Source organism: Pan troglodytes, chromosome X (assembly GCF_028858775.2).
Source record: "Pan troglodytes isolate AG18354 chromosome X, NHGRI_mPanTro3-v2.0_pri, whole genome shotgun sequence".
NCBI lineage: Eukaryota > Metazoa > Chordata > Mammalia > Primates > Hominidae > Pan > Pan troglodytes.
In genome coordinates, this window is record NC_072421.2 from 41,561,783 (window position 1) to 41,588,912 (window position 27,130).

The following is a 27,130-nucleotide window of genomic DNA, read 5'->3' on the forward strand; positions in this document are numbered from 1 at the left end:
GTCAGTTTTATTCCTTTTCCTCTCTAGTTCCCATTTTCGAGACATAAAATATTAAAGTGTATGGTCACAGGTCTTGGACAGAGTTAAGACCTTCCTGTGACATAAATTTGTTAGCCAGTATTCAGGTTTTTAAAAGCGTAGTCAGAGGTTTGAGTTGGATGCTAAAGATTTCTAATTTTACACCAGAAGCTAGTAGTTAGAGTTCCAGTATCTTTCCCTCTTTCTTTTTCATTTTATACCTGCATTGTCCATGGAATTCTAACCTCTTTTGCAATGTTTCTGACTTGCATGGCTTTAGACAAAAATCAAACCTTTAATTTAACCTTACTCTTATTTTAAGGTGTACTTGATGATTTTTAGAGCTCTTGGGTTTGTGATATTCAACCTAATATTCTATGTCTACATTGTGTTCTTTTTCTTCTAAAAACTTTACATTTTTAAAGATGACTGGTAATTTAAAATAACAAAGGAATGAAACAAATTACATTATCCCTCACTCTTACATTTTGTTTTTCTCTACTTTTTAATGTTAGGATTTTATTTTACAAGATCTGACACGGTTGTACCAAGAAGCAGCAACCAAAGTGTTAATCACTGTTCAATTTAGGGCTCACTTTTTGGATATGCTTTTTATGTGCTGGCATAAAGGGAATTTCTAAAATCAGATTTTTCACTTAATTTTTTTTAAGCATGCCTTTAAAAAAAATTCTCTTAGAGAATTTTAGGCTTTAGTATGTAGTAAAACTCGATAAATGAAACAGCCTTGGCAGAGACACCGTGGGATGAACACTCTTGGATGTGGTTGCTGGGAGGGTGCAAATTTTCTGTAATGAAATTTGGCAGTATTTGTCAGTGGCCTTCAAAGAAATTGTTTATACTGTTCTAGTAATTATATATCCAGGATCCTATCCTAAGGAAAAGTTGAAGTTCAACACAAAGGTTTATATATGAGAACATTAATTACAGCTATGTTTATTTTTGTTAGCAGTAAAAATTACCAAATACTAAACGTCCCCTTAATTTTGTTTAATTCATGGAATATTATCTGGCCATTAATATTTTTTTAAGATTCTTAATCAAAAAATTGAATACCTAGATATATTGAATGGAAAAGGACAGAGACTTATGTATAATTCCAGTTTTATTGAACATATATATGGACAGTTTTTATTTACTCTTAAAGATTACAAGGAAATAAATATCGGTGGTGTTTATAGGTGTGGAATTACAGGTGTTTTAAATTTTATTTTTTATATTTTCTATGAGCATGTGTAAACTACCTGTATATCAGGGGGCAAGGAGTTAAAAAATAATAAAGCAGGCTTCCAAAGTTACATACTTCACATCGGACATTTTTGTTGGACTTGTAACACTTGACTTCCGTGCTGTAGTTTCCTGTGCCTTGAGACCAGCTATGTGAGCACCTGCACAGTGTTACTGTGTTACTGTGAGCACCTGCACAGTGCACCATTTAGTTACTAATTGACCATATGAGTTCATGTATAAACTTTGTGAGTAAAACATATTAATGCTGGTAAACTCATCTGTCTTCGTGCAAGTGCTTATTTATGCAACTCTTTATTTTACAACTGTTAAATAGGTGCTTGAATGATAAGGCGAGGGGCCCGTTTCTTTTAAAGGGCCATCAGCCTACAGTGAATAGAAAATTCAAGAACACATGAATAAAAATCAGTTTAAAATTTAGGTTAGTTTCATTTTGAAAGAGAAAATACCACCTGCTTTCTGAATTAAGAGTAAAGGTCATAAAAGTCCATTCACTTAGTTGTGAAAATATTATGCACTGCTAAAGCGGGGGGAGAGAAAGACATGCTAAAAATGAGGAATGAAAGAGAAAAATAGCCATGTTAGTTGAAAGTGATGTTACTTATTTAAGAACCATAATCATGAACTTCTAAATAATTATTGTTTGGATAATGGTTTGGGTGTAGGGAAGTTATGGAATAATTACATTTTCTCCCTTCAAATAAAAAACAGAAGTTATAAATTACTTTATAATGTATAAAATGTGATGTATCATATTTGTGGAATAATTTCTGTCATGGCTCATATAATGGGAAATGTAAGCAGAGAGGCAGTACACTTTATGATTAAGAACACAAACTATTTAGACTTTGATAGAAATCCTGAGTATAGAATTTGAGCTGTGTGATCTTGGGCTACTTACTTTCTGAGTTTTTTTCATCTATTAAATGGCAGTAACATATTTCATTAGGTTGTTGAGGATTAGATGAAATTATTTTAAAGCACAGTAGTACAGAGATGGCCTGAAATATCATAAACTTTCAATTATTTTATCTTTTGTAAAAATTTACAATGCAGTTGTCCCTTAGTATTCATGGAGGATTGGTTCCAAGACCTCTTACCACTTGGATAGCAAAATTGGTGTATGCTCAAGTCCCTGATATAAAATGGTTTAGTATTTGAATATAACTCATGCACATCTTTCTGTATATACTTCACATCATCTCTAGATTACTTATGATGCCTAATACAGTGTAGATGCTATATAAATCATTATTATGCTATATTGTTTGGGGAATAATGACAAGCAAAAAAGTTTGTACATATTCAGCACATAGGCAATTTTTTCTGAATATTTTCGATCCAAGGTTGTTGGTTGACTTTGCAGATGCAGAACCCATGGATATGTAGGGCTATTTACAAAATTTTTAAATCTGCAATGCTTGTCTATGTTGGTGTTTGGATTACTATTTTACATATGTTATAGAAACTTAAATGTGGAATGTTTAATTTTTAATTAAGACTTCATCGCCTGATTCTTCCAATGAAAATTCCCCGGCAACTCCCCCAGATGAGCAAGGTCAAGGTGATGCCCCACCACAGCTTGAAGATGAGGAACCTGCATTTCCACATACTGACTTGGCCAAGTTGGATGACATGATCAACAGGTGAGTTGGTGTGTAACACCCAAGAAAGAGAGCAGACAGGAAAGTAACCCCACTGCCTCCTTAATAGTCTTTATAGCTTCGTCACTGCCAAGTGCTTTATAACCCATGATTCTTAATAGATTTAATAAATGAAAGGGAGTGACAGTGTTAGTGAAAATTTTACATTAATGATGATGACCCTAGTTGGGTTGTTTCCGAAGTAAAATTGTATGTTCAGTTTCCCTCTTGGAGAGTTTATGAAGTTTTTTTCTCATTGGTCTCTTGGTTGCTGGATGACTTTCATAATTTTTGGGATGGCCTGAGGTAAATCAGGTCATGAGGACATTGAGTTCCTCAGAGCCTGATCCTAGTGAACTCTTGACTAGTTTGAGCTATTTAACCATCCTAGATGTTTCCTTTTTTTGGTCTTCATCTCAGGGAACAGTTCAGAATATAATTTTTCACACTTATAGTACAAACCACCACCCTATCCCACCCCACACACTTTGATTATTTAGAGGAAACCTCCAAGAGAGTGAAGCTTTAAGCTTTTGTGCAGAGGAAGAAAAAGATTTCAAGAGGTTAGGGAAGAGCACATCAAGGAATCCCATGTGACTGTGATCCTCACCAGACTGTGGGCTCAACAAGTGAGTGCTAGGAAGGTGTGACACATTTCCCCCTCACTCCCCAAAAGGAAAGTAATGAAAACACATGTTCTTAAAGGCACTTGCTTTACTGAGTTTTTTTTTTAATTTCATTTTCTAAAAATAAGTCAACACTATTAAATGCATAATGTGAGGGGAAATAGAAATCCTTTGCATTGAAAAAAGAAATCTAAATACATAAATAATGAGTATGCGTTAACAGAAATATTTTGTGTAGGTAAATTTCTCTGTAATTTCCCCCTTACATACACATATTCCTGCCAAAAATTACTGTTAACAATCAATACATTCTTCAGATTACCTTTGTGTTTACTATCATATATGAATTGATTTTTCTATAAATAGAGGATTCTTACTATAATTTTGTAACTTGCTTTCATTTATCTTGAATATTTTTCCTATTAATAAATTCCATTGTTTTTAATTATATATTTATAAGAATACATTGTGTGATTCTGGCAGGTGCCTATAGTAATGGTATATAATAAATTATATTTAATAGTGGTCCCTGACCATTCTCTATAGCAGTGATACCATAGCAGAAGGTTGTATTGTTTGTTGCTTTTCCATACTTGTCTGGTGGTTGGTGATTGGTAATAAAATACTTCTTAGGCTGAAGTTGCATATTATTAGCAAGTTCTCAGGGGGGAGAAAAATACAAATGATTTTTTTTTTTCTTTTTTTCTTTTTTCTTTTTTTTTTTGAGATGGAGTCTCGCTCTGTCACCAGGCTGGAGTGCAGTGGTGTGATCTCGGCTCACTGCAACCTTCGCCTCCTGGGTTCATGCGATTCTCCTGCCTCAGCCTCCTGAGTAGCTAGGACTACAGGCACGTGCCACCATACCCAGCTAATTTTTGTGTTAGTAGAGATGGGGTTTCACCATGTTGGCCAGGATGGTCTTGATCTCTTTTCTTTTCTTTTTCTTTTTTTTTTTTTCTTTTGAGACGGTGTCTCACTCTGTTGCCCAGGCTGTAGTGCAGTGGCACAATCTTGGCTCACTGCAACCTCCGCCTCCCAGGTTCAAGCGATTCTCCTGCCTCAGCCTCCCAAGTAGCTGAGATTACAGGCATGTGCCATCACACCTGGCTAATTTTTGTATTTTTAGTAGAGACGTCATTTCACCATGTTGGCCAGGCTGGTCTCGAACGCCTGATGTCAGGTGATCCTCCTGCCTCGGCCTCCCAAAGTGCTGGGATTAGAGGCGTGAGCCACTGCTCCCGGGCAACCCTGTCTCTTACCAAAAAAAAAAAAAGGGGGGGGGTGGCGGGGCAATGAAGAGGTTTATCATAATGTCTCCTTTGATCTGAATCCTGAAAGAGCACTTCCCTATGAATTTTAACAAAAATATCCATGATACCTAATTAGTTAATATTTGATTGTTATAATAGTTTTATATCCTAAGTTATCAAGATAATTTAGTTTTCTTCCCTCTCTTATTGCTGTATCTTTTGACAGTACCTGTAAAAATTTGTAGAGGCATCAGGTGGTGCTTAGTCCCACAAAGCAGATAATCTGCCAACCTTGTCTTAATATTATTTTAATATTAATATTAAATATTTTCATAGCAAGATAATTATAATTAGTAGCTCATTTGTAGTGCCTCTTTTAGTGTACAACCATTAAGCATGTTTTTGTTTGGTAAAACTTTTAGGCCTCGATGGGTGGTTCCAGTTTTGCCGAAAGGGGAATTAGAAGTGCTTTTAGAAGCTGCTATTGATCTTAGTAAAAAAGGTAAGTTATATGTTTTTATGCTTCCTATAATGTATGCTACTAGATGTATTTTTACTTTATCCCAAAAGCGGATGAAGTGGATTTGTTTTCCTTCATCATAAACACATACTGCAGCTTGCAAGGAGGGGCTCATATCCTTTGGACGTTCTTAAAGGATGTTTGTGAACTCTCTGAGGTCACATAAAATTTATATTTGTATTTCTAAGGAGTGGATTCATTGTTTCGTCAGATTTGCAAAGAGGTTGTCACTCAGAGGTTAAACATTTTTAATTGAGGGTCTTATCTGTTATGGGAAATACTATACAAAAGAACATTTTACAATTAAGTACTCTATAAATGATGGATGGTATGATGGACTCCAGACATATCTGCCCCCTGCCCTCCTTGTAATTATCTTGAGTCATTTCTGTCCTCAAAATATTACTATGTAAGTCTACAAATTATTTACACTTGACCTTTGACTGCTTTACTGAAATGACAGTGAATTAGGATGTGTGGCTCTTTGTACTCAGTAAAATTTTACCTAGTAAAATCTTCATTCATAATCCTTCAGGTAAAAATTACCATTTCATTAATATTGTACTTCTGAAATAAACTGTCTTGCTTACATATTTGTAAGATAGGGTCTTGCTTTGTCACCCAGGCTGGAGTGTGGCGATGTGATCATGGCTCACTGCAGTCTCTACCTCCTATGTTCAAGCAATCATTCCACCTCAGCCTCTTGAGTGGGATACAGGCATGCGCCACCATGCCCACTAATTTTTTTTTTTTTTTTTTTTTTGAGATGGAATTTCACTCTTGTTGCCCAGGCTGGAGTGCAGTGGCGTGATCTTGGCTCACTGCAACCTCCACCTCCCCGGTTCAAGCGATTCTCCTGCCTCAGCCTCCCGAGTAGCTGGGATTACAGGCGCCCACCACCATGCCTGGCTAATTTTTGTATTCTTAGTACTAAGACGGGGTTTCACCATGTTGGCCAGGCTAGTCTCGAACTCCTGACCTCAGGTGATCCACCCGCCTTGGCCTCCCAAAGTGCTGGGATTATAGGCATGAGCCACCGCGCCCAGCTAATCTTTTTTTTTTTCTTTCTTTCTTTTTTTTTTTAGTAGAGACAGACTGGTTCCCCGGGCTGGTCTTGAACTCCTGGGTTCAAGTGATCCTCCCACCTCGGCCTTCCAGAGTGCTGGGATTGCAGGCGTGAGCTACTGTACCCAGCCTATTTTTTTTTTTTTTTTATTAATACACAGGAAAGGTGTGATTTTTCTCTTAAAGAATCAGAAGATGAAGTCTCAGTTTTTGTTTAACCAGCAAAAGGAAATCTGGTGTTTTTACTCAGTTGTCCAGAAAAAAAGCTTAATGCTGGAATTAATCTTTTTTTTCCCCCAATGACTTTGGTCTACTTTAGGTGCAGTTGAATTATCTAACAGAGGACTACCATTGTAATAACTTTCAATTCATTGTTTAAGATATTGCAGATTAAAAAGCAGTAACATTTCATTTTCTGAAATAGGATAGCTATGGATGTGTTATAACTAACAGTAGGCACTATCACAATTGAAACTGATTATTGTCAAAATTAACATGTTTAGTACTTTAAGTTCAACTCCATGGCAAGGGAAAGTTTATCTTTTAATAATTCCCCTCTTTTGTTTAAAGAACGTGTCCTTATGCCTCATTAATCTTGTAGAAATAATATCCCAAAGTGAAAATACAATACGCGGACAGGTTACAGTTGTTTTCACCACTCAGAATTTTTTGTTCTTTTACACGTTCACTAATTCATCAAAATTTTTTAAAGAAAATATCTTTTTTTATTTTAAAAATGTTGAATTTTTATGGGTATATAGTAGGTGTATATATTTTGGGGTAATGAGATATTTTGATACAGGCATACAATGCGTAATAATCACATCAGGGTAGATAGAGTATCCATTACCTCAAGCATTTATCCTTTGTGTTTCAGACAATCCAGTTTTACTCTCTTAGTTATTTTAAAATGTACAATTAAATTATTTTTTTACTGTACTCACCGTTTTGTGCTATCAAGTAACTAGGTCTTATTCTAATTTTTGTACCCATTAACCATCCCACTATTCTTTACGTCCGTGAGTTCAATTGTTTGATTTTTAGATCCTGCAAATGAGTGAGCACATGTGATGTTTGTCTTTCTGTGCTTGGCTTATTTCACTTACCATGGTGACCTTTTGTTCCATCCATGTTGTTGGAAATGACAGGATCTCATTTGTTTTTAATGGCTAAATAATACTCCATTGTGTATATGTACCACATTTCCTTTATCCATGTATCAGTTAACACGTAAGTTGGTTCAAAATCTTGGCTATTGTGAACAGTGCTGCATCAAACATAGTAGTGCAGATATCGCTTCAATATACTGATTTTCTTTCTTTTGGGCATATCAGCAAATTTTGGAAGACTTCTTTGCTAAGCATGTTCTAAGTCCTGACTGTAAAATGATGGATAAACACTGATTAATGGTATTTCATTTAATAGCATTGACATTCAGTGGACATGTATTCCTCCCTCCACCATATTTTTTTTCTGAGACCACGGTTATTTTCAACAAGTTCCAAATTTTTAAAAGTTTAAATTACCATCTCTTTTGTACTATCAATCAAATAATACTTTATATACAAATTGAATAGTTTTTATTTTGTCATTAAGAGTTACAGATTTTCTTTGTTTGGAAGCACATTGCTCTGTTGCCTTTCTAAAATGAGGTGAAATTAAGCAAAGATATAAAGAAACAGAGACACTGAGATAATTGAGAGAGGCTAATAAGGAAGACAAGACATAATTCATTTTATTTGATCAAACACAGAATAGTATAAGGATATTGATGCTAAATGAATGATTTATGAACAAAATAAGATTTTAAAAATTGGGAAATGCTTTTAAGGTCGAAGACTTATTTTCAGGGAGCAAAATACTATTTAAATTTGCCTCTTCTTGTGGTGCTGCTGATCACCATTTTGTATTTAAGGCTAGTGCCATAATTTGTAACATTTTCAGTTAGTGTTAATATTACTTGGTTAATCTACTTTTATGCAATTAAATATTTGTTAGCTGTCGGTGAAGTTTCCAGTTATTTATTACCTTTTATTGTATATTGGACAATGTAAAAACAACCAGATAAACATTTTGTTTGCATTAATTTTTCTCCCTTTTTCTTAGGCCTTGATGTTAAAAGTGAAGCATGTCAGCGATTTTTCCGTGATGGGCTAACAATATCATTCACTAAAATTCTTACAGATGAAGCAGTGAGTGGCTGGAAGTTTGAAATTCATGTGAGTCTTGCATTTGACTTTAAAGGATCAGATTTACATAGTGATGCCTGTGAGTGGGGAGAGGTATATGTGTGTGTGGCTGTGTTATATTTATTCTGTTATAATTGAATTAAAAGGTCTAAAAATGAAAAACTTAAAAATGTTTATAAATTAAGTCTCTTGAAGGCCGCATGGTCATTTAGAATAAGCATGAGATTTAGAGTTAAGCTTGGGTTTAATCTCTCCTCTGGGATCTCAAGTGTCTGTGACCTTAGGCAAGTCATCACATTTCATTGAAAATGTAATGCTATCAATTGTAAGGTACATCACTGTTTTATGGACTATTAAGGAAGAAAAACACCCAAGATGGGGCATTTCATATACGTCTGGGACACCAAAGGGTCAGTATAGAGGTAAATGAGAAATGAACTTGCTGTGCAGAAAGGGACAGCAAAAAATCCTGCATATCTCAACCTTAGCACTTGGTGGAGGAAGGGATTAAAAAAAAAAGTGAAAATCTAAACCACAAGCCAGTATTTAAACAGTTTCGTAGTCTGAATTCAAATTATAGTTGCAATACAAAAAGCCCTTAAGTGGAAAATGTAAAGTGGTCTCATGTTGGTAGTGCCCCCAAGTGACTAGCAGAAGCAAACACAATTCCTCTCTGCAAATACCTTCCATTTAGGAAAACAGTAATGTATTGTTCATTGATTATAAGATAGAGTCAGATTCCAGAGATCTTAAAAAGTGAAAAAAGTATATGTCTCAGACTGATAAAATGCCATAACTACTCTAAGTCTCTGTTGCTTTTGTTTTTTGTGTGTTCCCCCCCCCCGCCCCCCCCCCCCCAAGACGGAGTCTCACTCTGTCTCCCAGGCTGGAGTGTAGTGGTGCGATCTCAGCTCACTGCAACCTCCGCCTCCCAGGTTGAAGTGATTCTTCTGCCTCAGCCTCCCGAGTATCTGGGACTACAGGCGTGCGCCACCACGCCTGGCTAATTTTTGTATTTTTAGGAGAGATGGGGTTTCACCATGTTGGCCAGGCTGGTCTCGAACTCCTGTCCTCAAGTGATCTGCCTGCCTCAGCCTCCCAAAGTGCTGGGATTACAGGTGTGAGCCCCCATGCCCGGCCTCTATTCTTTTGTATACTATGGAAATGGTCATAAGTTGTCAAGCAGATAATATTTTTGTGGCCTATAACCTATTTCCCAAATATGACCATAGCATAAAAATTCCACATTTTCTGATTTAACATGTAATTTTATAGGTGTAGAAATGGAAACTTTGGAAGTGGCGTCAGACTTCTGCATTTGACATTTAGCTAGCAAATTTATCTTGGATGATTGACATATTGTTTATTTTATTTATTTTTATTTTTTGAGACAGAGTCTTGCTCTGTTGCCCAGGCTGGAGTGCAGTGGCGCCATCTTGGCTTCCTTGGAGCCTCTGCCTCCTGGGTTCGAGCTATTCTCATGCCTCAGCCTCCCGAGTAGCTGGGACTACAGGCACATGCCAGCACACGTGGCTAATTTTTGTATTTTTAGTAGAGACAGGGTTTCACCCTGTTGGCCAGGCTGATCTCAAACTCCTGGCCTCAAGTGATCCACTTTCCTCAGCCTCCCAAAGTGTTGGGATTAACAGGCGTGAGCCACTGTGCTCAGCCTGACATATTGTTTAGACTCTAGAATTGCTGCCTCTCGTGTACAAATTCCACAGAGAAAAAATAGTAACTTGCATCTTACCTGTGGACGTAGAGCAGGAATAGATAACTTATGGTGCCTCTTGTATTTTTTAAGCCATAGCAAATGGCTTTTGAAAGTACCATATAAATTATGAAGTAAACAAATTCTAATTTGTCCTTTGATAATCAGTTTGATCCCAATATTAATGATTAGAAAAATGGAGAGATCATTATTTGTTAGGATACGATTAATATTGGAAGATATTTCTGTTTGAAATTGCAGTGTTTTGATCTTGTAAATCGCCTTTCCCCCTTGTATAACAGAGGTGTATTATTAACAATACTCATCGTCTGGTGGAGCTATGTGTGGCCAAGTTGTCCCAAGACTGGTTTCCACTTTTAGAACTTCTTGCCATGGCCTTAAATCCTCATTGCAAATTCCATATCTACAATGGTACACGTCCATGTGAATCAGTTTCCTCAAGTGTTCAGTTGCCTGAAGATGAACTCTTTGCTCGTTCTCCAGATCCTCGATCACCAAAGGTGTGTTGGTTTGTTATTTTCAAAATTAAATAATACAATTGTTTTGTTCTGACACAGAATCTTCAGTGATCTGTATTTAAAGTGTGACAATGAAATAACACTTTAAATGAAAATACACACAACCAGGAGCCTTTTTCGAAGCTTTGTCGTTCTAGTTCTTTGTTTTTTCTGCATGTATAATTATCCCCATTGTCTTCTGTCCAGCCTCTTTAGAAGTAGTCATAATTTGGGTTAGTAGGAAACAGACTGTATTTTTTCTTTGAAATAGAGTAGGAGATTACTTCTTTGACCAAGGACACAATTGTTGTTCTGTAGGGCCGTGATCATTTTAGGCATTCTAAGATTTTGACTCCAAAATCAAGTATATCCTCTAAATACCTAATAATACATCATAAAATTACAGAAATTGTTAATGAAATCAATATAGTAAATCTTCCAAATCTCACTTAAATATATTCTGTACATAAATGTAAGTTTTCTATATTGGTGTAAACAGACTGTACACTTTAAAAATTTTTTCCCTAAACTCTGCTTCTTTTAATAAATATTATATAATTTTAAAATTTTAGATTTTAGGGAGACATTTTTAATATTATAGGTCTTGTACAAATTTCCCTTTTTCTATCCAGCCAGAAAGATTTTAAGTCATACATTATGCAGAACTTGGTTTATTTTACTAATAAGCTGAAGTTATCAAAAAAATGTCAAACTTAAGTTGAGATTTTCTGATATTTCCTAGTTCATATAGTTGCCACTAGATGGCTTATTTTTGCTTGAGTAGATCAGGTTACTATCTAAATAATGGCAATCTTCAAAATGAAAATTTTAATCTATACCTGTATTTCTTTTTAAATTTTACTTTTTTTTTTTTCTCTATGTGCCAGTAATCCACAACTTAAGAGATTCACAGGGCACAAAACTTGATTTAACATGGCTAAATGTAAAATTTTTAGTTGACTTCTGGTTGAAGATAGTTTTATATCTTTGAAATATAGTTCTTGCTATTAAACTTATAAAGTGTAGCGATTGTGAGAGTGTTAGCCTTTCAAAGCCTTCAAGAGTACAATTTTTAAAAATATAGCCCAAAATATAGTTGCAAATCAAGGAGAAGCATATTCTATGGAGTTACCTTCACATTTACTTGATATTGAAGTAAGAGAAATTTTATCATACAGCTAAACAGGTCTTCTATAAGCTTTTTAAAATCTGATTAAAAGGGGACATATTTGGCAGCATCTTCAACCATGTCCTAGTTGAATGCAGATGTCATGATATAATGAAAAATCTAAGAGATATGTAATAGCCTCCATATGTTTTTTTCTCCTGTTCTCCAAAAGTGATAGTGGCAAAATTCAGATCATCAGACTTAGTCGATGGAGATAAACTTTCTAAGCTGTAGATTCACTTTCGGATACTGTTTGTAATGAGTTTCATTTACCTTTGAGAAATTTGAGTTACAGAGCTTAAAAGTGTTTTATTGGGAATATTTTTGAGCCTTAATACTTAATCATTCTCTGGAGCTTTTGGTAGGTCTTCTGTTCTACTTCAAATTCTCTCTACACCTCCTACCCTCCTGGGACATTGAACCTCTGTGGCCTCAACTTTTGACCCATGACAAAGCTAAAGCTGTCAGGACTATCTCTCAGAGTGTTTCCTAATCCCCATCTTCCCCCAAGATGTTTGAAGATGTTTAAATGAGATCATTTATTCAAACATTTAAAATATAATAAAAACTTCATAGGTTACGACAAAAGGTCTTAGGTGAAATTAACCATGCTATCTTTGAGAAAAGGAACTTGTAGCAATAGAAAACTATGTGGAAAGCATATGGTGAATTGTAAGCTATGTGGTCATTTTGAATTTTCTATTTAGGGCGACTGATCTTTCTCTGCCAGTCTTGAAAACTTAGAGCCAGAGAAGGAAAGCTGTTGTTGGCAGCTGCTGAAGCTAGCCTATTAGCCTCAGTTTGAAGCACTCTTATCTGAATATTCCCAATTGTTTAAGCATACATTGCAGCCAAAGAAATACAGAAAGATTAGCTTTAGACTAATTCTTTACTGTGTCCACACCTGCTGTTTTATAAATATTGTATGTAACTATCAAGTATATCAATCTAATAGTCTCATTATAGTTACTGAAGAAATAAAATATATTACATAATGAGCATGTACTTTCTTACAATTGCTGAATGACAAAAGGGATCTGGTGAATTAAGTACTCGAGTTTTAATGGTTTTGAATTAGCCTTTCATGACTAAAAAGGTAGGAAAACACTATTAAATTGAAATACGATAATGGATTTATTAGAGAACTTAGTTCATTCATATTCTTTTAAAACCATATAAAAACTAGCAGTAGGCCAGGCAAGGTGGCTCACGCCTGTAATCCTAGCACTTTGGGAGGCCAAGATGGGTGGATCACCTGAAGTCAGGAGTTCAAGACCAGCTTGGCTAACATGGTGAAACCCCATCTCTACTAAAAATACAAAAATTAGCCGGGTGTGGTGGTGTGTGCCTATAATCACAGCTACTTGAGAGGCTGAAGCAGGAGAATCCTGCTTGAACCCTGGAGGCAGAGGTTGCAGTGAGCCGATAATCGCACCATTGCACTCTGGGCGACGAGAGTAAAACTCCATCTCAAAACAAAAAAACACACACAAAAAACTAGCATTAGCTATCATATTTTCTCTTTAAACAAACATTGAACATACAGCCATTTAGCATCTTTACTTTTTCCTGTATTTTTTTTAAAAATAGCTGTAGAAATTATTTTTGCTTAAGGCTTAGAAGAGAAATTGTGTATTTTGCCCCTTGTTTTCCAGTGGCTTCTAAAACATGGCCTAAATTTTAGAAGGTGGCAAGGTGTGAAAGGTTTTCTTAGGTACATTAATTTCTACATATATTTGATTCTTATATTTATATAGCCTTTTAATTCATTTTAGGTTTTTACATACAGACAGGCTTTTAGCCTCACAACTGTTGTCTGTGCCAGCTGTATGGTACTTTGAGCTACAGCTCTTTCTTAGACAGTTCATCCTGTTGCATGGTGTTACTTCTAAGATAAGGAGAACTGGGTGCAATTTGTATAAGCAAAAGTATCAACCAGCATATTCTACTTAGGAACAGTAGATACTAGTACCAGACCTTAGTTTTTAATTGACAATTGACTCTCAGGCTATTAGTTACTGTGTTTATAGGGAAATTTTAATGTTTTACAACTAAACAAGAAGTAGATTCAAAATTCATTACCAAGTAGCTTCTTCTTAACTCTCTTGAAGTCTTTCTGCCTCCTGAAAATTATTTTAATATAAAAGACTTTCGAGTAATTAGAAGGTATTCATTCTTATATGGTGGGATATCTGAAATAGGAGCATGTCTTCTAATTCCTGTTCACCACTTACATTGGTACAAACAGACAGAACTATGCCCCAGTGATTTAATCTATACTTACTACGTATACTGCTTCTGTCTCACAGATGGAATTACTATGAACAAAATGCAATGTTTTGTGGTCCTTTGAAAGATGATTTATTTTATTGAATTTACTATTTCTAGTATATTTCAATAAGGCTTTTTTTAAGTGCTTTTTACCCTTTAAAGTAGGAAGTTAACTTTTTTCATTAATTGTGTTACAGGGTTGGCTAGTGGATCTTCTCAACAAATTTGGCACTTTAAATGGGTTCCAGATTTTGCATGATCGTTTTATTAATGGATCAGCATTAAACGTTCAAATAATTGCAGCCCTTATTAAGTAAGTTACATTTAAAAATCAATGGTTAGTGCACCGTAGAATTGCTGGTTTTTGCTTCATAAAAATTGAGTTTTTCAAGTGTGGTTTCTTCAACTAATAACTTGGATTTTTAAAAAGTAATATAAAGAATTTAGTCCTAAATTGATTTTAAGAAATTGCGTATTTACAGGAGTTTTGTATCTTTCTTATTTCAGACCATTTGGGCAATGCTATGAGTTTCTCACTCTTCATACAGTGAAAAAGTACTTTCTTCCAATAATAGAAATGGTTCCACAGTTTTTAGAAAACTTAACTGATGAAGAACTGAAAAAAGAAGCCAAGAATGAAGCCAAAAATGATGCTCTTTCAATGATTATTAAATCTTTGAAGAATTTAGCTTCAAGGGTTCCAGGACAAGAAGAAACTGTTAAAAACTTAGAAATATTTAGGTTAAAAATGATACTTAGGTAAGATACTTACCTCTTGAAATAATTGTTAATGCCGATTTTAGAATCATACTTATCACTGAATTTTTCTTACAGATTATTGCAAATTTCTTCTTTCAATGGAAAGATGAATGCACTGAATGAAGTTAATAAGGTGATATCTAGTGTATCATACTATACCCATCGACATGGTAATCCTGAGGAGGAAGAGTGGCTCACAGCTGAACGAATGGCAGTGAGTCTTTCAGTTCTTCTTCATAGGAATAAGAACCTACTTAAGACAAGAAATTAGAATAGCTCTAGCTAAAAAAATTAGTAATAGTAACATTTTAAAGTAAACTGAAATTGGGAGGTGTTTTGATTGATTTATAACTGTTCTGAGAACTTTTTGAAATAACATAGTTTATTATTTGGTAGTGATATATGGGTAGCTTTAAAACATCTTGATAAACTTAGTGATGAATGTGGCGTTTTGAAGTAATTATTAGTTTGTTGGAGAGTGGGAAGTTGGTTGAAATGGAGTAGGTAGAGTTGATCTAGAAAATGGATTGGGTAGTATCTAGTACCTTATAAAGTGGCCTATTGTTCATTTGACCATTTACAGTTAAACGTTTTAAAACAGGAAATAAAATTACTAGAATAAGATCTATACAAATTGTTTTATCACGATTTTGAGAATTTTATTTTGAAAGCCCTTATTTTGACATTGAAATTTTATGAAACTTTATGTACCATAGCTATTTTGTATTATATTGTTTTGAAATGAGTAAGTATGCCATTTAAGTTACAGTGCCAATACTTTTTGAATGTATATGTGTAAACTGTCCTTGCCCTCAAGGAGCCCTCACTTAATAGGGGAGTTAGTGATTAGAGTATGTTAAAATGCATGTGGAGACTGCTTAGATATTGCCCTGTGTTAGGGGGTCAGGTGGTAGACATCTGGTTTCATACATATGATGTACGTATCTGCCTCATGGAAAGTCCAGCACAGAGCTATTCAAAGTGTGCTCTGAAGACTGGTGCTGGTTCTTGAACTAGTCCTAGATAGGACAGAAAATGGCATTAAGTGTTTAGAAACTTTCATTGCAGTTTGACATTGCGACATTTTTATTGTGTTTTACAAAAGTATCTGTGGCTCTGCAGTGGCTCACGCATGTAATCCCAGCACTTTGGGAGGCCGAGGAGAGATTGCTTGAGGCCAGGAGTTTAAGACCAGCCTGGGCAACAAAGCGAGACCCTGTCTCCATATTAAAAATATATGTGTATATATGTAGAATAACATAAAAACAAATATCTGCAACAGATTAGACATTAAAAACTGGCTCATTATCAGCTGAGACATGTACTTCTCTAGCACATTTTGGGCCTAACTACTTTTTATTCTCAGCTAAATACTGCAAAATCATATAGTGTGGATTACTCCCTGTTTGTATCATGAGTTAGCACTTTATTCTGTTGCTATAGATTAAATGAATGCTAGTTGAGCAAGCTAGCACAGTGTTACAGAAAAACAGACTGTGGAAGCATATGACTTGATTCATATTCCAATTCTAGCATCTGTGAGCCTGTTTACATTTTGTAATAGAATAATGTATCTCTTACTAGGATTGTTTGGAAAATTAAAGAGATAATGGATAAGCAATAATAGTGCCTAGCACATGATAATTGTTAATAAATAAAAGTAAAAAATAGAGAGCCTTTTTACCCAAGGTCAAAACATAATTCTGTGGCAAGATTGGGATAAAGAATCCAAAGATCCTAAAATTGGTCCTGTACTCACCCTACCATGGTGATTGTGTACTTAAATAATATTTTTCTGAGTAAATGCTGGAGTGTAGAATCTTCTTAATTTCAGTATTATTTATGGGAGCATTTCTGTATGTGCAAAATTGTTATAAAATTTCATAATTTTCCATTAAAGCAACACATAAGTATATTTTACCAGTATTATATTTTGTAAATGTGTTTTGAATTTCCTTATATTATTTAATAATAGTGTGAGCAATTAAGAAAAAATTGTTTTAATTTCTGCTTTCAAACACGTTTTTGAATTAACATTTAGGAATGGATACAGCAGAACAATATCTTATCCATAGTGTTGCGAGATAGTCTTCATCAGCCACAATATGTAGAAAAGTTAGAGAAGATTCTTCGTTTTGTCATCAAAGAAAAAGCTCTGACCTTACAGGATCTTGATAATATCTGGGCAGCACAGGTAAGGAATTTAAGATGATGGCTATTTAGTTTTTAAAATAAAGATACTAAAAACTGAAGAAATACATTAGCTGTCATGAAATGGATGCAGGCTTGTATTGTTTGACTTTGAGAACGTTTAAATGCTTGTTACCCTGCCAGGAATCTTTTTGAAATAACCAATAATCTTTTAAAAATAAAAATATTCTTTTATCTGTATTTGATAAAGGTTGAGAATTTGTCAGTGGTTTTAAATAAAGATGCAAACAGTAACATCATAAGGAATGTCTATTGAAAGAGAGTAAAGACATCTGTAATTGGTTTCTTCATAGATTTAATAGAAAGCAAAAACCTCCAGTGTCAGGAGAATTAAATCACTTGATTATTTATAAAGACCTGTAATAATTATTCCAGAGAATTTATAACTCTTCAGAAGGATTAGTAACCTTTTTAGTTTTTGAATTGGAAACTACAACTCCTTCTGTTATCTTAATGACAGTTTTCTAATCGTGGATTTCTTGTGAAGCATTATTGAGTTGTAGATTATAAAGCTTTGTTTTTTTAGTCTATAAAAACCAAGAAAACAGCTTTGCCTTTGAGTGCTTAAGGTTCCAGTTTTGAAACAATATTGTTAGTGTGCCTTATTTTTGTATTTGCAATACTAAAATGGTCAAATTAAATAAATTGTATTAAAGGTTTGTATGAACCGCCAAAATACACATTAGCTGTATTTATTATATCATGAAATTAAGTTGCCAGGTTTTAGATGGCAGTTCTAAAGCATTTTATAATGTTAGAATTTTTTTTTTTGTTTTGAGATGGAGTTTTGCTCTGTTGCCCAGGCTGGAGTACAGTGGCTCGATACCGGCTCACTGCAACCTTGGCCTCCTGGGTTCAAGTGATTCTCCTGCCTCAGCCTCCCGAGTAGGTGGGATTATAGGCATTTGCCACTGTGCGGGCTGTGTTAGGAATTTTCTTGTGTTACATAGTTAAATGAAGGAGATAGGAGTACTTTATTAATTGTCAGCAAGCAGTATACACTACTTGATCTATTACTCAGATTCTTGTGCATTGTGATTTCGTTTTTGTTTTTCAATAGGCAGGGAAACATGAAGCCATTGTGAAGAATGTACATGATCTCCTGGCAAAATTGGCATGGGATTTTTCTCCTGAACAACTTGATCATCTTTTTGATTGTTTTAAGGTAATTGTTAACATAGCAAAATATTACCATTCTATTTCAAATAGAATTGATTAATTAGATCTGTGAATTACTTTTAGCCAATAAATACTTAAATAGAAATCCCATTAAACAGTCTGTGGTGTGAAGGAATTGGCCCATTGTTTTCTTTTCCAACAAGAACTTGATGTTCATTTTCTTAATAGCCCCCATAATGGAAACTCAGACTATCACTTTTTCTTTCTTCCCCCTGGTAGTTTCTATTTTAGTTACAGGTTCAAGCAAATTGTAGGACTACAGGGAAGGATGATTGGCTACAATAAACAGTAAGATGAAAGCAAGAGAATACCAATATCTTGGTATTCTGGGGTCATATGTACAAGCAAAATATGAGTTAATCAAAATGTAACTGATAAGGTAGCCCAAGAACTCCTCCTACAGTCATATCTGCATTGATGCCATCATGTTGGTTTTTGAGGCCATGTTTTGTAACATCTTTGATTAGTTGCCAGGGTTAGGTTTGTGAAAGCTCAAGTGGTTAGTGAATTTGTGGATTAAGAACATAACTTTTTGGCAGTTTGCACTAAGAGGTGTTCTGTTAACAACTGGCATTAGATCAAGAGGTCACCAACGTTTCTTGTTAAAAATAATAATTATACTGACCAGTGGGAACATAAATTGCTATAGCCACTTTGGAAAATACTTGGTATTTCTGGTAAAGTTTAAGATTCTCGTTATGAGAATCATAACGAGATCATCAGTTTGACTTCTGAATATACACTTGAGAAACTCATGCACACCAGGATACGTGTTCAGCAACACTTGTTAGCAGAATTACTTGTAATAGTGCAAAAACCTGCTATGTAGGATAGATAAAACATAGAATAGATAAATTATGGAATGTTCATACAGTGCAATATTTCACGGCAATGAAAGAGCAACTCAACCATATGGATGAGTCTAATAAACAGAAGGTTGAAGAAAGGAATAAAGCCACACGGTAATTAATACACCTTGATTACATTAATGTAAAGTTCCGAAATGGGCACAGCTGGTTTCTGGGATGTTACTTGCCGTGTATTATTTTTTACCTGGGTACTAGTTACACAGGTGTTCACATTGTGTACTGTAATAATGGTATATGCTTGTACTTTTCTAGATATTTCACAGTAGAAGAAAAAAATACCATTTTTACTGGCTTCCATCACAGACATATTAGATCAGTAGGTACTGAAGCCCAAGAGTCTGTATTTTAAGCAAGTTTCACAGATAAGTCTTAGGGACATTAAAGCTTTGATTTATGGAAAAATCGCTGCCCTATGGAAAATTTTATTTTGAAGGGAACAAATTATTGAGTGAATCTTTTATGTGGTTTTTATATATTTTGTTTCTATACATGTAAAAGCAAAACTTAAATACTTTTTCCATCCATTGAAGTATAGCAAAGGCAGCTGAGGAAATAATAGAATTGGTCATCATGGGCACTGCAAAGATAAAGACTTCCGAAATGATGATACGTGCGTGACCAGTGATGCCTTTGATGAGAGAAGGAAAAAAAGGGGTTGTTATTATATCTGCTGTATCCCCCCTCTTCTCAGGATAGTCTAAATACAATAATGGTCTGAATATAATAATAACTCTTCATGTTCTTCCCCCTTTGGCTTAACATATGTTTATTGAGCACTTGTCATTTGGTAACAAGCAATTTTTTTCCAAGGTGTTGGTAAATCTGGCAATTCTTATGGAGTGTTGAAAGTTTCTGCTAAAGATGATTTTGAAAGGAAGCAATGAAGTCTGAGTCACCTTGTGGTTCTTTGCAGATTGCAACCAAATGATTCCAACCTTCTGGGTTAGACTTTGCTTTATGTACTTGGCCTAGAGCCTAGTTTTTAAACATTTGAGTTCTAAGTAAGTTTCATATCTTTGCCAGCACTTGTTCTTGTCAGAGTTCTGAATTTTTGACAATCTTCTTGGTGTTTGAAATGTTACCTCATTGTGCTTGTGCTTTTAGTTTTTATATCCCTTGATCAATAATGAGATTGAGTATCTTTCTGTATATTTTTTGAGCTATTTGCCTTTTTTTTTTTTTTTTTTTTTTTTTGGTGAATGCCTGTTCAAGTCTTTTGCCTGTTCCCCCCCTCCCCCCACCGTGGCATTATTTGTATTTTTTTTGGATTGTAGTTCTTGATATATTTTGAATGCTAATCCTTGTCAGTTCAAGAGTTACAAATAATTTCTCCCAGTTCGGTTATCTTTTTCATTCACTTAATGGTTGTACTGGTTGAACAGATGTTCTTAATTTCTCCTTTTCATGTAGTTTGTATGTCTAAAAGATGAGTACATGAAAAAATTCACGATACCATTATCTACCTAAAAAACAATAATTCCTTAATATCATAAAATAGTTTTAAAACTTCCAGTTGTCTTAGATCATACATCTTCATTTTAGAAGTAAGTTTTAATCAGGATCCTGGTGCAGTCCATGTGTATGTCTTTTAAGTCTCTTTGAAACTAGCTTTCTTCTTTTTTACTTCCCTTGCAATTTATTTGTTGAAGAAACTGGATCGTTTGTTGCCTTGGTGTCTGTCAATAGTTTTGATACAGAAGGTTTTTTTTTTTTTAATTTTACTAGAGCATATCTCAAGTGGTGGTGTGCTTTTCCTTGAGGAGGAATACCTAGTTGTCTCTCTTTTTATAATGTTAGCTAGAGGTTTTTAATTGTAATCTGATATTTTAGTCTTACATTTTTAGCAGTTGTCATATTCCTTTTGTTATTTTGTGTAGGCTGGAAGGAAATAAAAACAGGCATTCACATCATCTTTGAAGATGTACCATATTAATAATTCCATTGAACTAATCTTCTCTCATTAACTTAATCGTTCTTTTTTTTTTTTTGGAGACAGAGTCTCACTCTGTCACCCAGACTGGAGTGCAGTGGCGCGATCCCAGCTCACTGCATCCTCCACTTCCTGGGTTCAAGCAATTCTCCTGCCTCAGCCTCCCAAGTAGCTGGGATTACAGGCATGCGCCACCACGCCCAGCTAATTTTGTATATTTAGTAGAGATGGGGTTTCACCATGTTAGCCAGGCTGATCTTGAACTCCCGACCTCAGGTGATCTACCTGCCTGGGTCTCCCAAAGTGCTGGGATTATAGGCGTGAGCCACCGTGCCCGGTCAGCTTAATCGTTCTTCTGCTGTTTGACCTTAAGTTCGTTTCAGTTTATTTTCTAATAAACACTGATCAGCAACTTAGTGCATTTGCTGCTGCTATAACAGAACACCACAGACTGGGTAATTTATAAAGAACAGAATTTTATTTGGCTTATGGTTCTGGAGGTTGGGAAGTACAAGAGGCATGGTGCCAGCTTAACCGTGAGTTTTGGGGGGGACATTCAAACCATAGCAGTAACTTTACTCATAAAACTTTTCCCATATTGCTTAGCAGCATCCCTGGTCTCTACTCACTAAATGCCATTAGTACCCTGCCCTTCCCCAAGCATGATAACCATGTTGTATTACAATACCATTTTAGAGGTTTTAAAAAAATGTATTTTAGAGTTTTTAATTGGGTGTCTTCTAAATTGAAATAGTGTATCATTTATTTTTCTTTTTTGGAATTTAACTCTACCCTATAAAAAAAATACCAGGCTAACTATATTTTCAGATCTCACTTGAATAGTTCTGTGCTTAGCTACGTTGCTTTTGATGAATTTGAATATAGTTAACCTGGTGACAGTTTATGAAGTGGTGACTAAATATGTGTTGTTTTCATGTCACTTAATTTTTTTCTAGGCCAGTTGGACAAATGCAAGTAAAAAGCAACGTGAAAAGCTACTTGAGCTGATACGTCGTCTTGCAGAAGATGATAAAGATGGTGTGATGGCACACAAAGTGTTGAACCTTCTGTGGAATCTGGCTCACAGTGATGATGTGCCTGTAGATATCATGGACCTGGCTCTCAGTGCCCACATAAAAATACTAGATTACAGTTGCTCCCAGGTAAGAGTGTACTGCTTTGCTCACTTTTTGTGACTTTTCCCCTTCAGTTAGGTTGGCTTAGTTACAGGATAGTTCTGTTACTCTGACATTGTTAGTTTTTAAATGATCTTCTGGAGTTGACTTTTTTTGTTCATTAGTCTGCTTTCCTTAGGATCTGTACATCAAGGTTTTGTGACTCATCTGAAAAGCATTTTAGTCTCCTTGGGAGAAAGTATAAACAGAACAGATTATACAGTGGTGGCATTATCAAGTGTATGGTTCTGAAATGCCGTTTCGAATAGAATTCGAATGTTAAAGCTGATAGGGACTTCAGAGGGAAGAGAAATTAGGTTTTCTTTGCTCATAGGGAAGTTAAGAAAAATTAATAGAATTTCCTAACCATTAAAACATTTAGTGCCTCCACAGTGAGCAAATCACACAGTTTCCCTACATTCTAATTTGTGGCATGTGTATTTTTTAACACATGGTAAAGTGAACATTGCTGAGTAATTTCTCACATGTTAATAAAACTATTTGTTACACTGATGAACTGGTATTTAGGTAAGAGCCAAGAAAAGCTCAGGAAGGTGTATTAATGTAGATACTACTCAGGTTTTGACTATGTTTACTTGTGACAGTTCGGTAAGTATTTATTCAGCAAATTAAATAGTAATAAGGGCCTTGAGTATAAATTATTTCATTAAACCAAGGGTCCTTCTGAGGAGTCTTGAAATCAGAGCAGTACATTTGCTATCAGGGCTTTTAACTAGTAACTTCTCTTTTAAATATCTATTAGTATCAGTGCCTGGCATAGTGATGTACACATTCATTCATGAATAGTTACTGAGTTTCACTGAATTTAGTAGACTGTTGCCTTTTTTCAACTTCAACTTTCATTTATTGTTTGGGAAAAAATTTTTAAAAGTCATTTTCCAACTGTCACCTTTTCCCTTCTGCTTGCCAAAACTGTTGTCAAAGTGTACATTTGATCATAAATGTTTTCATGGCCTTAAAAATGTACACACTATTAAACCCAACAATTCTACTTAGAGAAATTTCTTCTCAGAAATAGTGAAAAAGGATACAAAGAGGTACCCACAAGGACATTCATTAGTGTTTATGGACATGAACATGTGGAAGCCTCCTGAATAATTACTTTTTTTTTTTTTGAGACGGAGTTTCGTTCTGTCGCCCAGGCTGGAGTACAGTGGCGCAATCTCGGCTCACTGCAACCTCCGCCTCCCAGGTTCAAGCGATCCTCCTGCCTCGGCCTCCCCAGTAGCTGGGATTACAGACGCGTGCCACCACACCCAGCTAATTGTTTTGTACTTTTAGTAGAGACTGGGTTTCACCATGTGGGCCAGGCTGGTCTCGAACTCCTGAGCTCAAGTGATCCACCCGCCTCGGCCTCCCAAAGTGGTGGGATTACAGGCATGAGCCACAGCGCCCAGCCGTGAATAATTACTAATAGTTTATACAAGGTTCGATTATGGCGCCATTAAAAGGATTAATATCACTTAAGAGTATGATTCTAATTTTGCTGCCGAAAAAGGAATATCTGTGTATTACAAAATAACCCCAAACTTGAGGGGTTTCAGGAAAAAAAAAAAAAAAACAAAAAACTTCACAAAATTGTTTTCCTTTCCCTGTACGCAAAAGTAAAACAATCCGAGCTTACGAAATTGTTAGGCACACAAACTTGCAGTTCTGATTACTATTGACTTTAGGGGAAGAGGTGAAGTAACTGAGGTTTGAGAAGTAAAATACCATAATTGAAATAATTTTGGGTTTATAACATTTTTAATTTTTAAGTTTATATCTGCCTCTGTCCTTTTTCTCTCCTTGTACGTGTGTTTCTTTATTTTGATTTTGGTGATTATTTTTAAATGTAGTTGTCATTCTATTTATTTTCTTAGTCAAATATACATTTTTTGTGTTCTTCACTGTACTAAAAGATGGCCCATTTAGAGTAAGTCAGGGTCTTGTTATATATTAATTCTGGATTTTATGATACGGTAGAATCTCTTAAAATACTGGCTAAATACCTACCCTCTGGCAAACTTGGAAAATCAAACTTTCTGTCAGTGTGCCTGATACTTAGGATCTGTAGTGTGTACAGATATATTTCAGTCCATATAATACAAAGCTTTTATAACAGTGCTGGGCTTTTTGGAGTTCTGGTAGTAAGTGTGAAATAAAAACAAACTTAAAGCTTTTATTATTTAAATTAAACTCTTTACTGTAATTACAACATGATGCTTGTATTGCTAATCTTAAAAGAAAAGCTTTTATTTTATAATTCTCAAAATAATTTGAAAATAAAATTCTCCTGAGTATTGATCTATTTAAAACATTGAAATCATTTGTTTAAGGACCGTGATACACAAAAGATCCAATGGATAGATCGCTTTATAGAAGAACTTCGCACAAATGACAAATGGGTTATTCCCGCACTGAAACAAATTAGAGAAATTTGTAGTTTGTTTGGTGAAGCGCCTCAAAATTTGAGGTAAGACTTTTTAACATAGAAAATTTCAATACTTAAAATTTATGTACTTTATTGAAAAGAAACAGCATATTGGCTGGCAAATGCAAATTTTTAAATTAGTGGAGTGAGAAGAGGCTATATAAGAAGTGTTTGGAACAAAAGAATTCTTTATTACATCTACCTCCTTTTTTTTATTAATGAGGAAGTAAGCCACAGTTAAGTGATAAATCTCAGAATCAAGGTAATATTGCCTTTGGGTTCTTGGTTCAGAATTATTATTATATACATACTATATTTCCAGCAAGTATGCCAAGAAGTTTCATAGCATGTCTTTAAAGATGGATTAGACCACAAGAACATTTAAATTGATGAAACATGACAAGATAAAGTTTCATAATTTTTAAACATTTATTTTAGCTAAATTTCTTTTTAATAGCTGTCTTTATACTATCTTAGGTGTCAAATTCTGGTTACTGAAATAATTTGTCCTATTTTCTGGTAGTACAGTTGGAACTGATAACATGAAAAGGAAAAATAATGTGAAGAGAAAGAGAGCAGGGTGCAGTAGAAGGAATATTCACAGTGGAGTCAGGATTCCTAGGTGTGAATCTTGTGTCAAACCAGTAATTTAATCTTGTAAAAATTCTGTAAAGAATCATGTTTGGCCTGGTGCGGTGGCTCACCCCTATAATCCCAGAACTTTGGGAGGCCGAGGAGGGCGGATCACCTGAGGCCAGGAGTTCGAGACCAGCCTGGCCAACATGGCGAAACCCCGTCTCTACTGAAAATACAAAAATTAGCCGGGCGTGGTGGCATGCGCCTGTAGTCCCAGCTACTCGGGAAGCTGAGGCACTAGAATTGCTTGAGCCCGGGAGGCAGAGGTTGCGGTGAGCTGAGATTGCAGCACTGCATTCCAGCTTGAGCAACAGAGTGAGACTGTCTCAAAACAAAAACAAAACAAAACCGAAAAACATGTTTTCTTTATATGTAAGATTAAATGATTGCTAGGATCCTTTACAGCTCTAGATTACTATGATTATACCTCAGACAGAAATAGAAAAGGTCATGTATATGTCTTTATTTAAACAGTTGAACTTTGTCTCACTTTTTTCCCTAAGGCTAGAAAAAATTAGCAAATTGGAAAAGCTATAGAGATAAACACTGTAAGAAATTGAGACATATATCTCGTTAACAATAATATTTATTTGAGGGGCATATTTTGAGTATGTTTGGCTCATCGTACATATTTCGGCCTTTCTCAAATGAATGCATTTATCTTTCGAAGTAAATACAGTAGTTCACATACTCTCCCAAGAACAGTGGCCTTGTTTCCCCTAAAGTAGTAGTAGTGGATGTGAAAGTTGATTGGTTTCAGTGAAGGTAGCAAAACAGATTAGGGTTTCAATGAAGATAGCAAAACAGATAAGTCTTTGTGGTGACACCTGTGGGCAAACTTGGCTACAAACAGAGTGTCCCAGGATGTTTTCTTAAATAGCTAATAAGAAGAAAATGCTAAGAGCATTTTCTTTGATTGAATTCTTCCTTACAACTGTAGCATAATCTTTGTGATGCTAGTCTTGCAAAAAATGTTTCTATTTTATAATTTTGGGAATAATTACATAACATAAGTGCTTTGGTACAATTATAGTATAGACATTAGTCATTGAGGTATACTCCCATTTGGTGAAGTTGGAGAATAGTGATGGATGCTTTTTGTGTAAAATAATAATGTAATAAATGTCTTATCTTTTGAAGAGTTTAAGTTGGTTGTGATATTTTCATTAAAAGAAGTAAATGTACAAAAGTATAATTTTTAAGTTTTTACATCAGTAGCTAAGAATTTAGATAGTACGAACTCTTCTGGTTACAACAGAGTTTAATTGCCTAATTATATTGTTAAGTTCTTCTCGTTTCAGTCAAACTCAGCGAAGTCCCCATGTGTTTTATCGCCATGACTTAATCAATCAACTTCAACACAATCATGCCCTAGTTACTTTGGTAGCAGAAAACCTTGCAACTTACATGGAAAGCATGAGACTATATGCTAGAGGTATGTATTGTAAGCTAAAATAAACTATGGGAAATAGCAGGGACCTTTTTTTGCATTAATTACCTTAGAAATGTAAATCATGTTCCTTTATGGATTTAAGATCCACTATTACTCCCAACTCTTAGACATCCTAAACTCTAGGCCAGCAGTTTAAGAGTCTTCACTAAGTGCTTGCCTTCGCCCATTCTCTTTGTTAAATAGATTTTTGTTCTCTGCTTTGGGAGCTCTGCCTGCCTTTTTTACGATTGATCGCTACC

The 27,130-nt window shown here is 35.1% G+C and overlaps 1 protein-coding gene across 6 annotated transcripts in view; it reads left to right on the top strand.

The window, feature by feature from the left end:
* USP9X (ubiquitin specific peptidase 9 X-linked) overlaps positions 1-27,130 on the top strand; it is a 146,854-nt gene that overhangs the window by 41,017 nt on the left and 78,707 nt on the right. For 4 of the 6 annotated variants that reach the window (XM_016943055.4, XM_016943057.4, XM_054676524.2 and 1 more), the window contains exons 3-14: positions 2,785-2,930; positions 5,226-5,305; positions 8,495-8,607; positions 10,591-10,809; positions 14,443-14,558; positions 14,753-15,004; positions 15,080-15,218; positions 17,046-17,198; positions 18,276-18,380; positions 22,150-22,356; positions 24,708-24,844; positions 26,725-26,873. In XM_016943055.4, the coding sequence (XP_016798544.1) occupies positions 2,785-2,930; positions 5,226-5,305; positions 8,495-8,607; positions 10,591-10,809; positions 14,443-14,558; positions 14,753-15,004; positions 15,080-15,218; positions 17,046-17,198; positions 18,276-18,380; positions 22,150-22,356; positions 24,708-24,844; positions 26,725-26,873 (1,816 nt within the window). The remainder of the gene's footprint in view (positions 1-2,784; positions 2,931-5,225; positions 5,306-8,494; positions 8,608-10,590; positions 10,810-14,442; positions 14,559-14,752; positions 15,005-15,079; positions 15,219-17,045; positions 17,199-18,275; positions 18,381-22,149; positions 22,357-24,707; positions 24,845-26,724; positions 26,874-27,130) is intronic. The other 2 variants (XM_016943056.4, XM_016943058.4) reach the window with 1 other exon arrangement.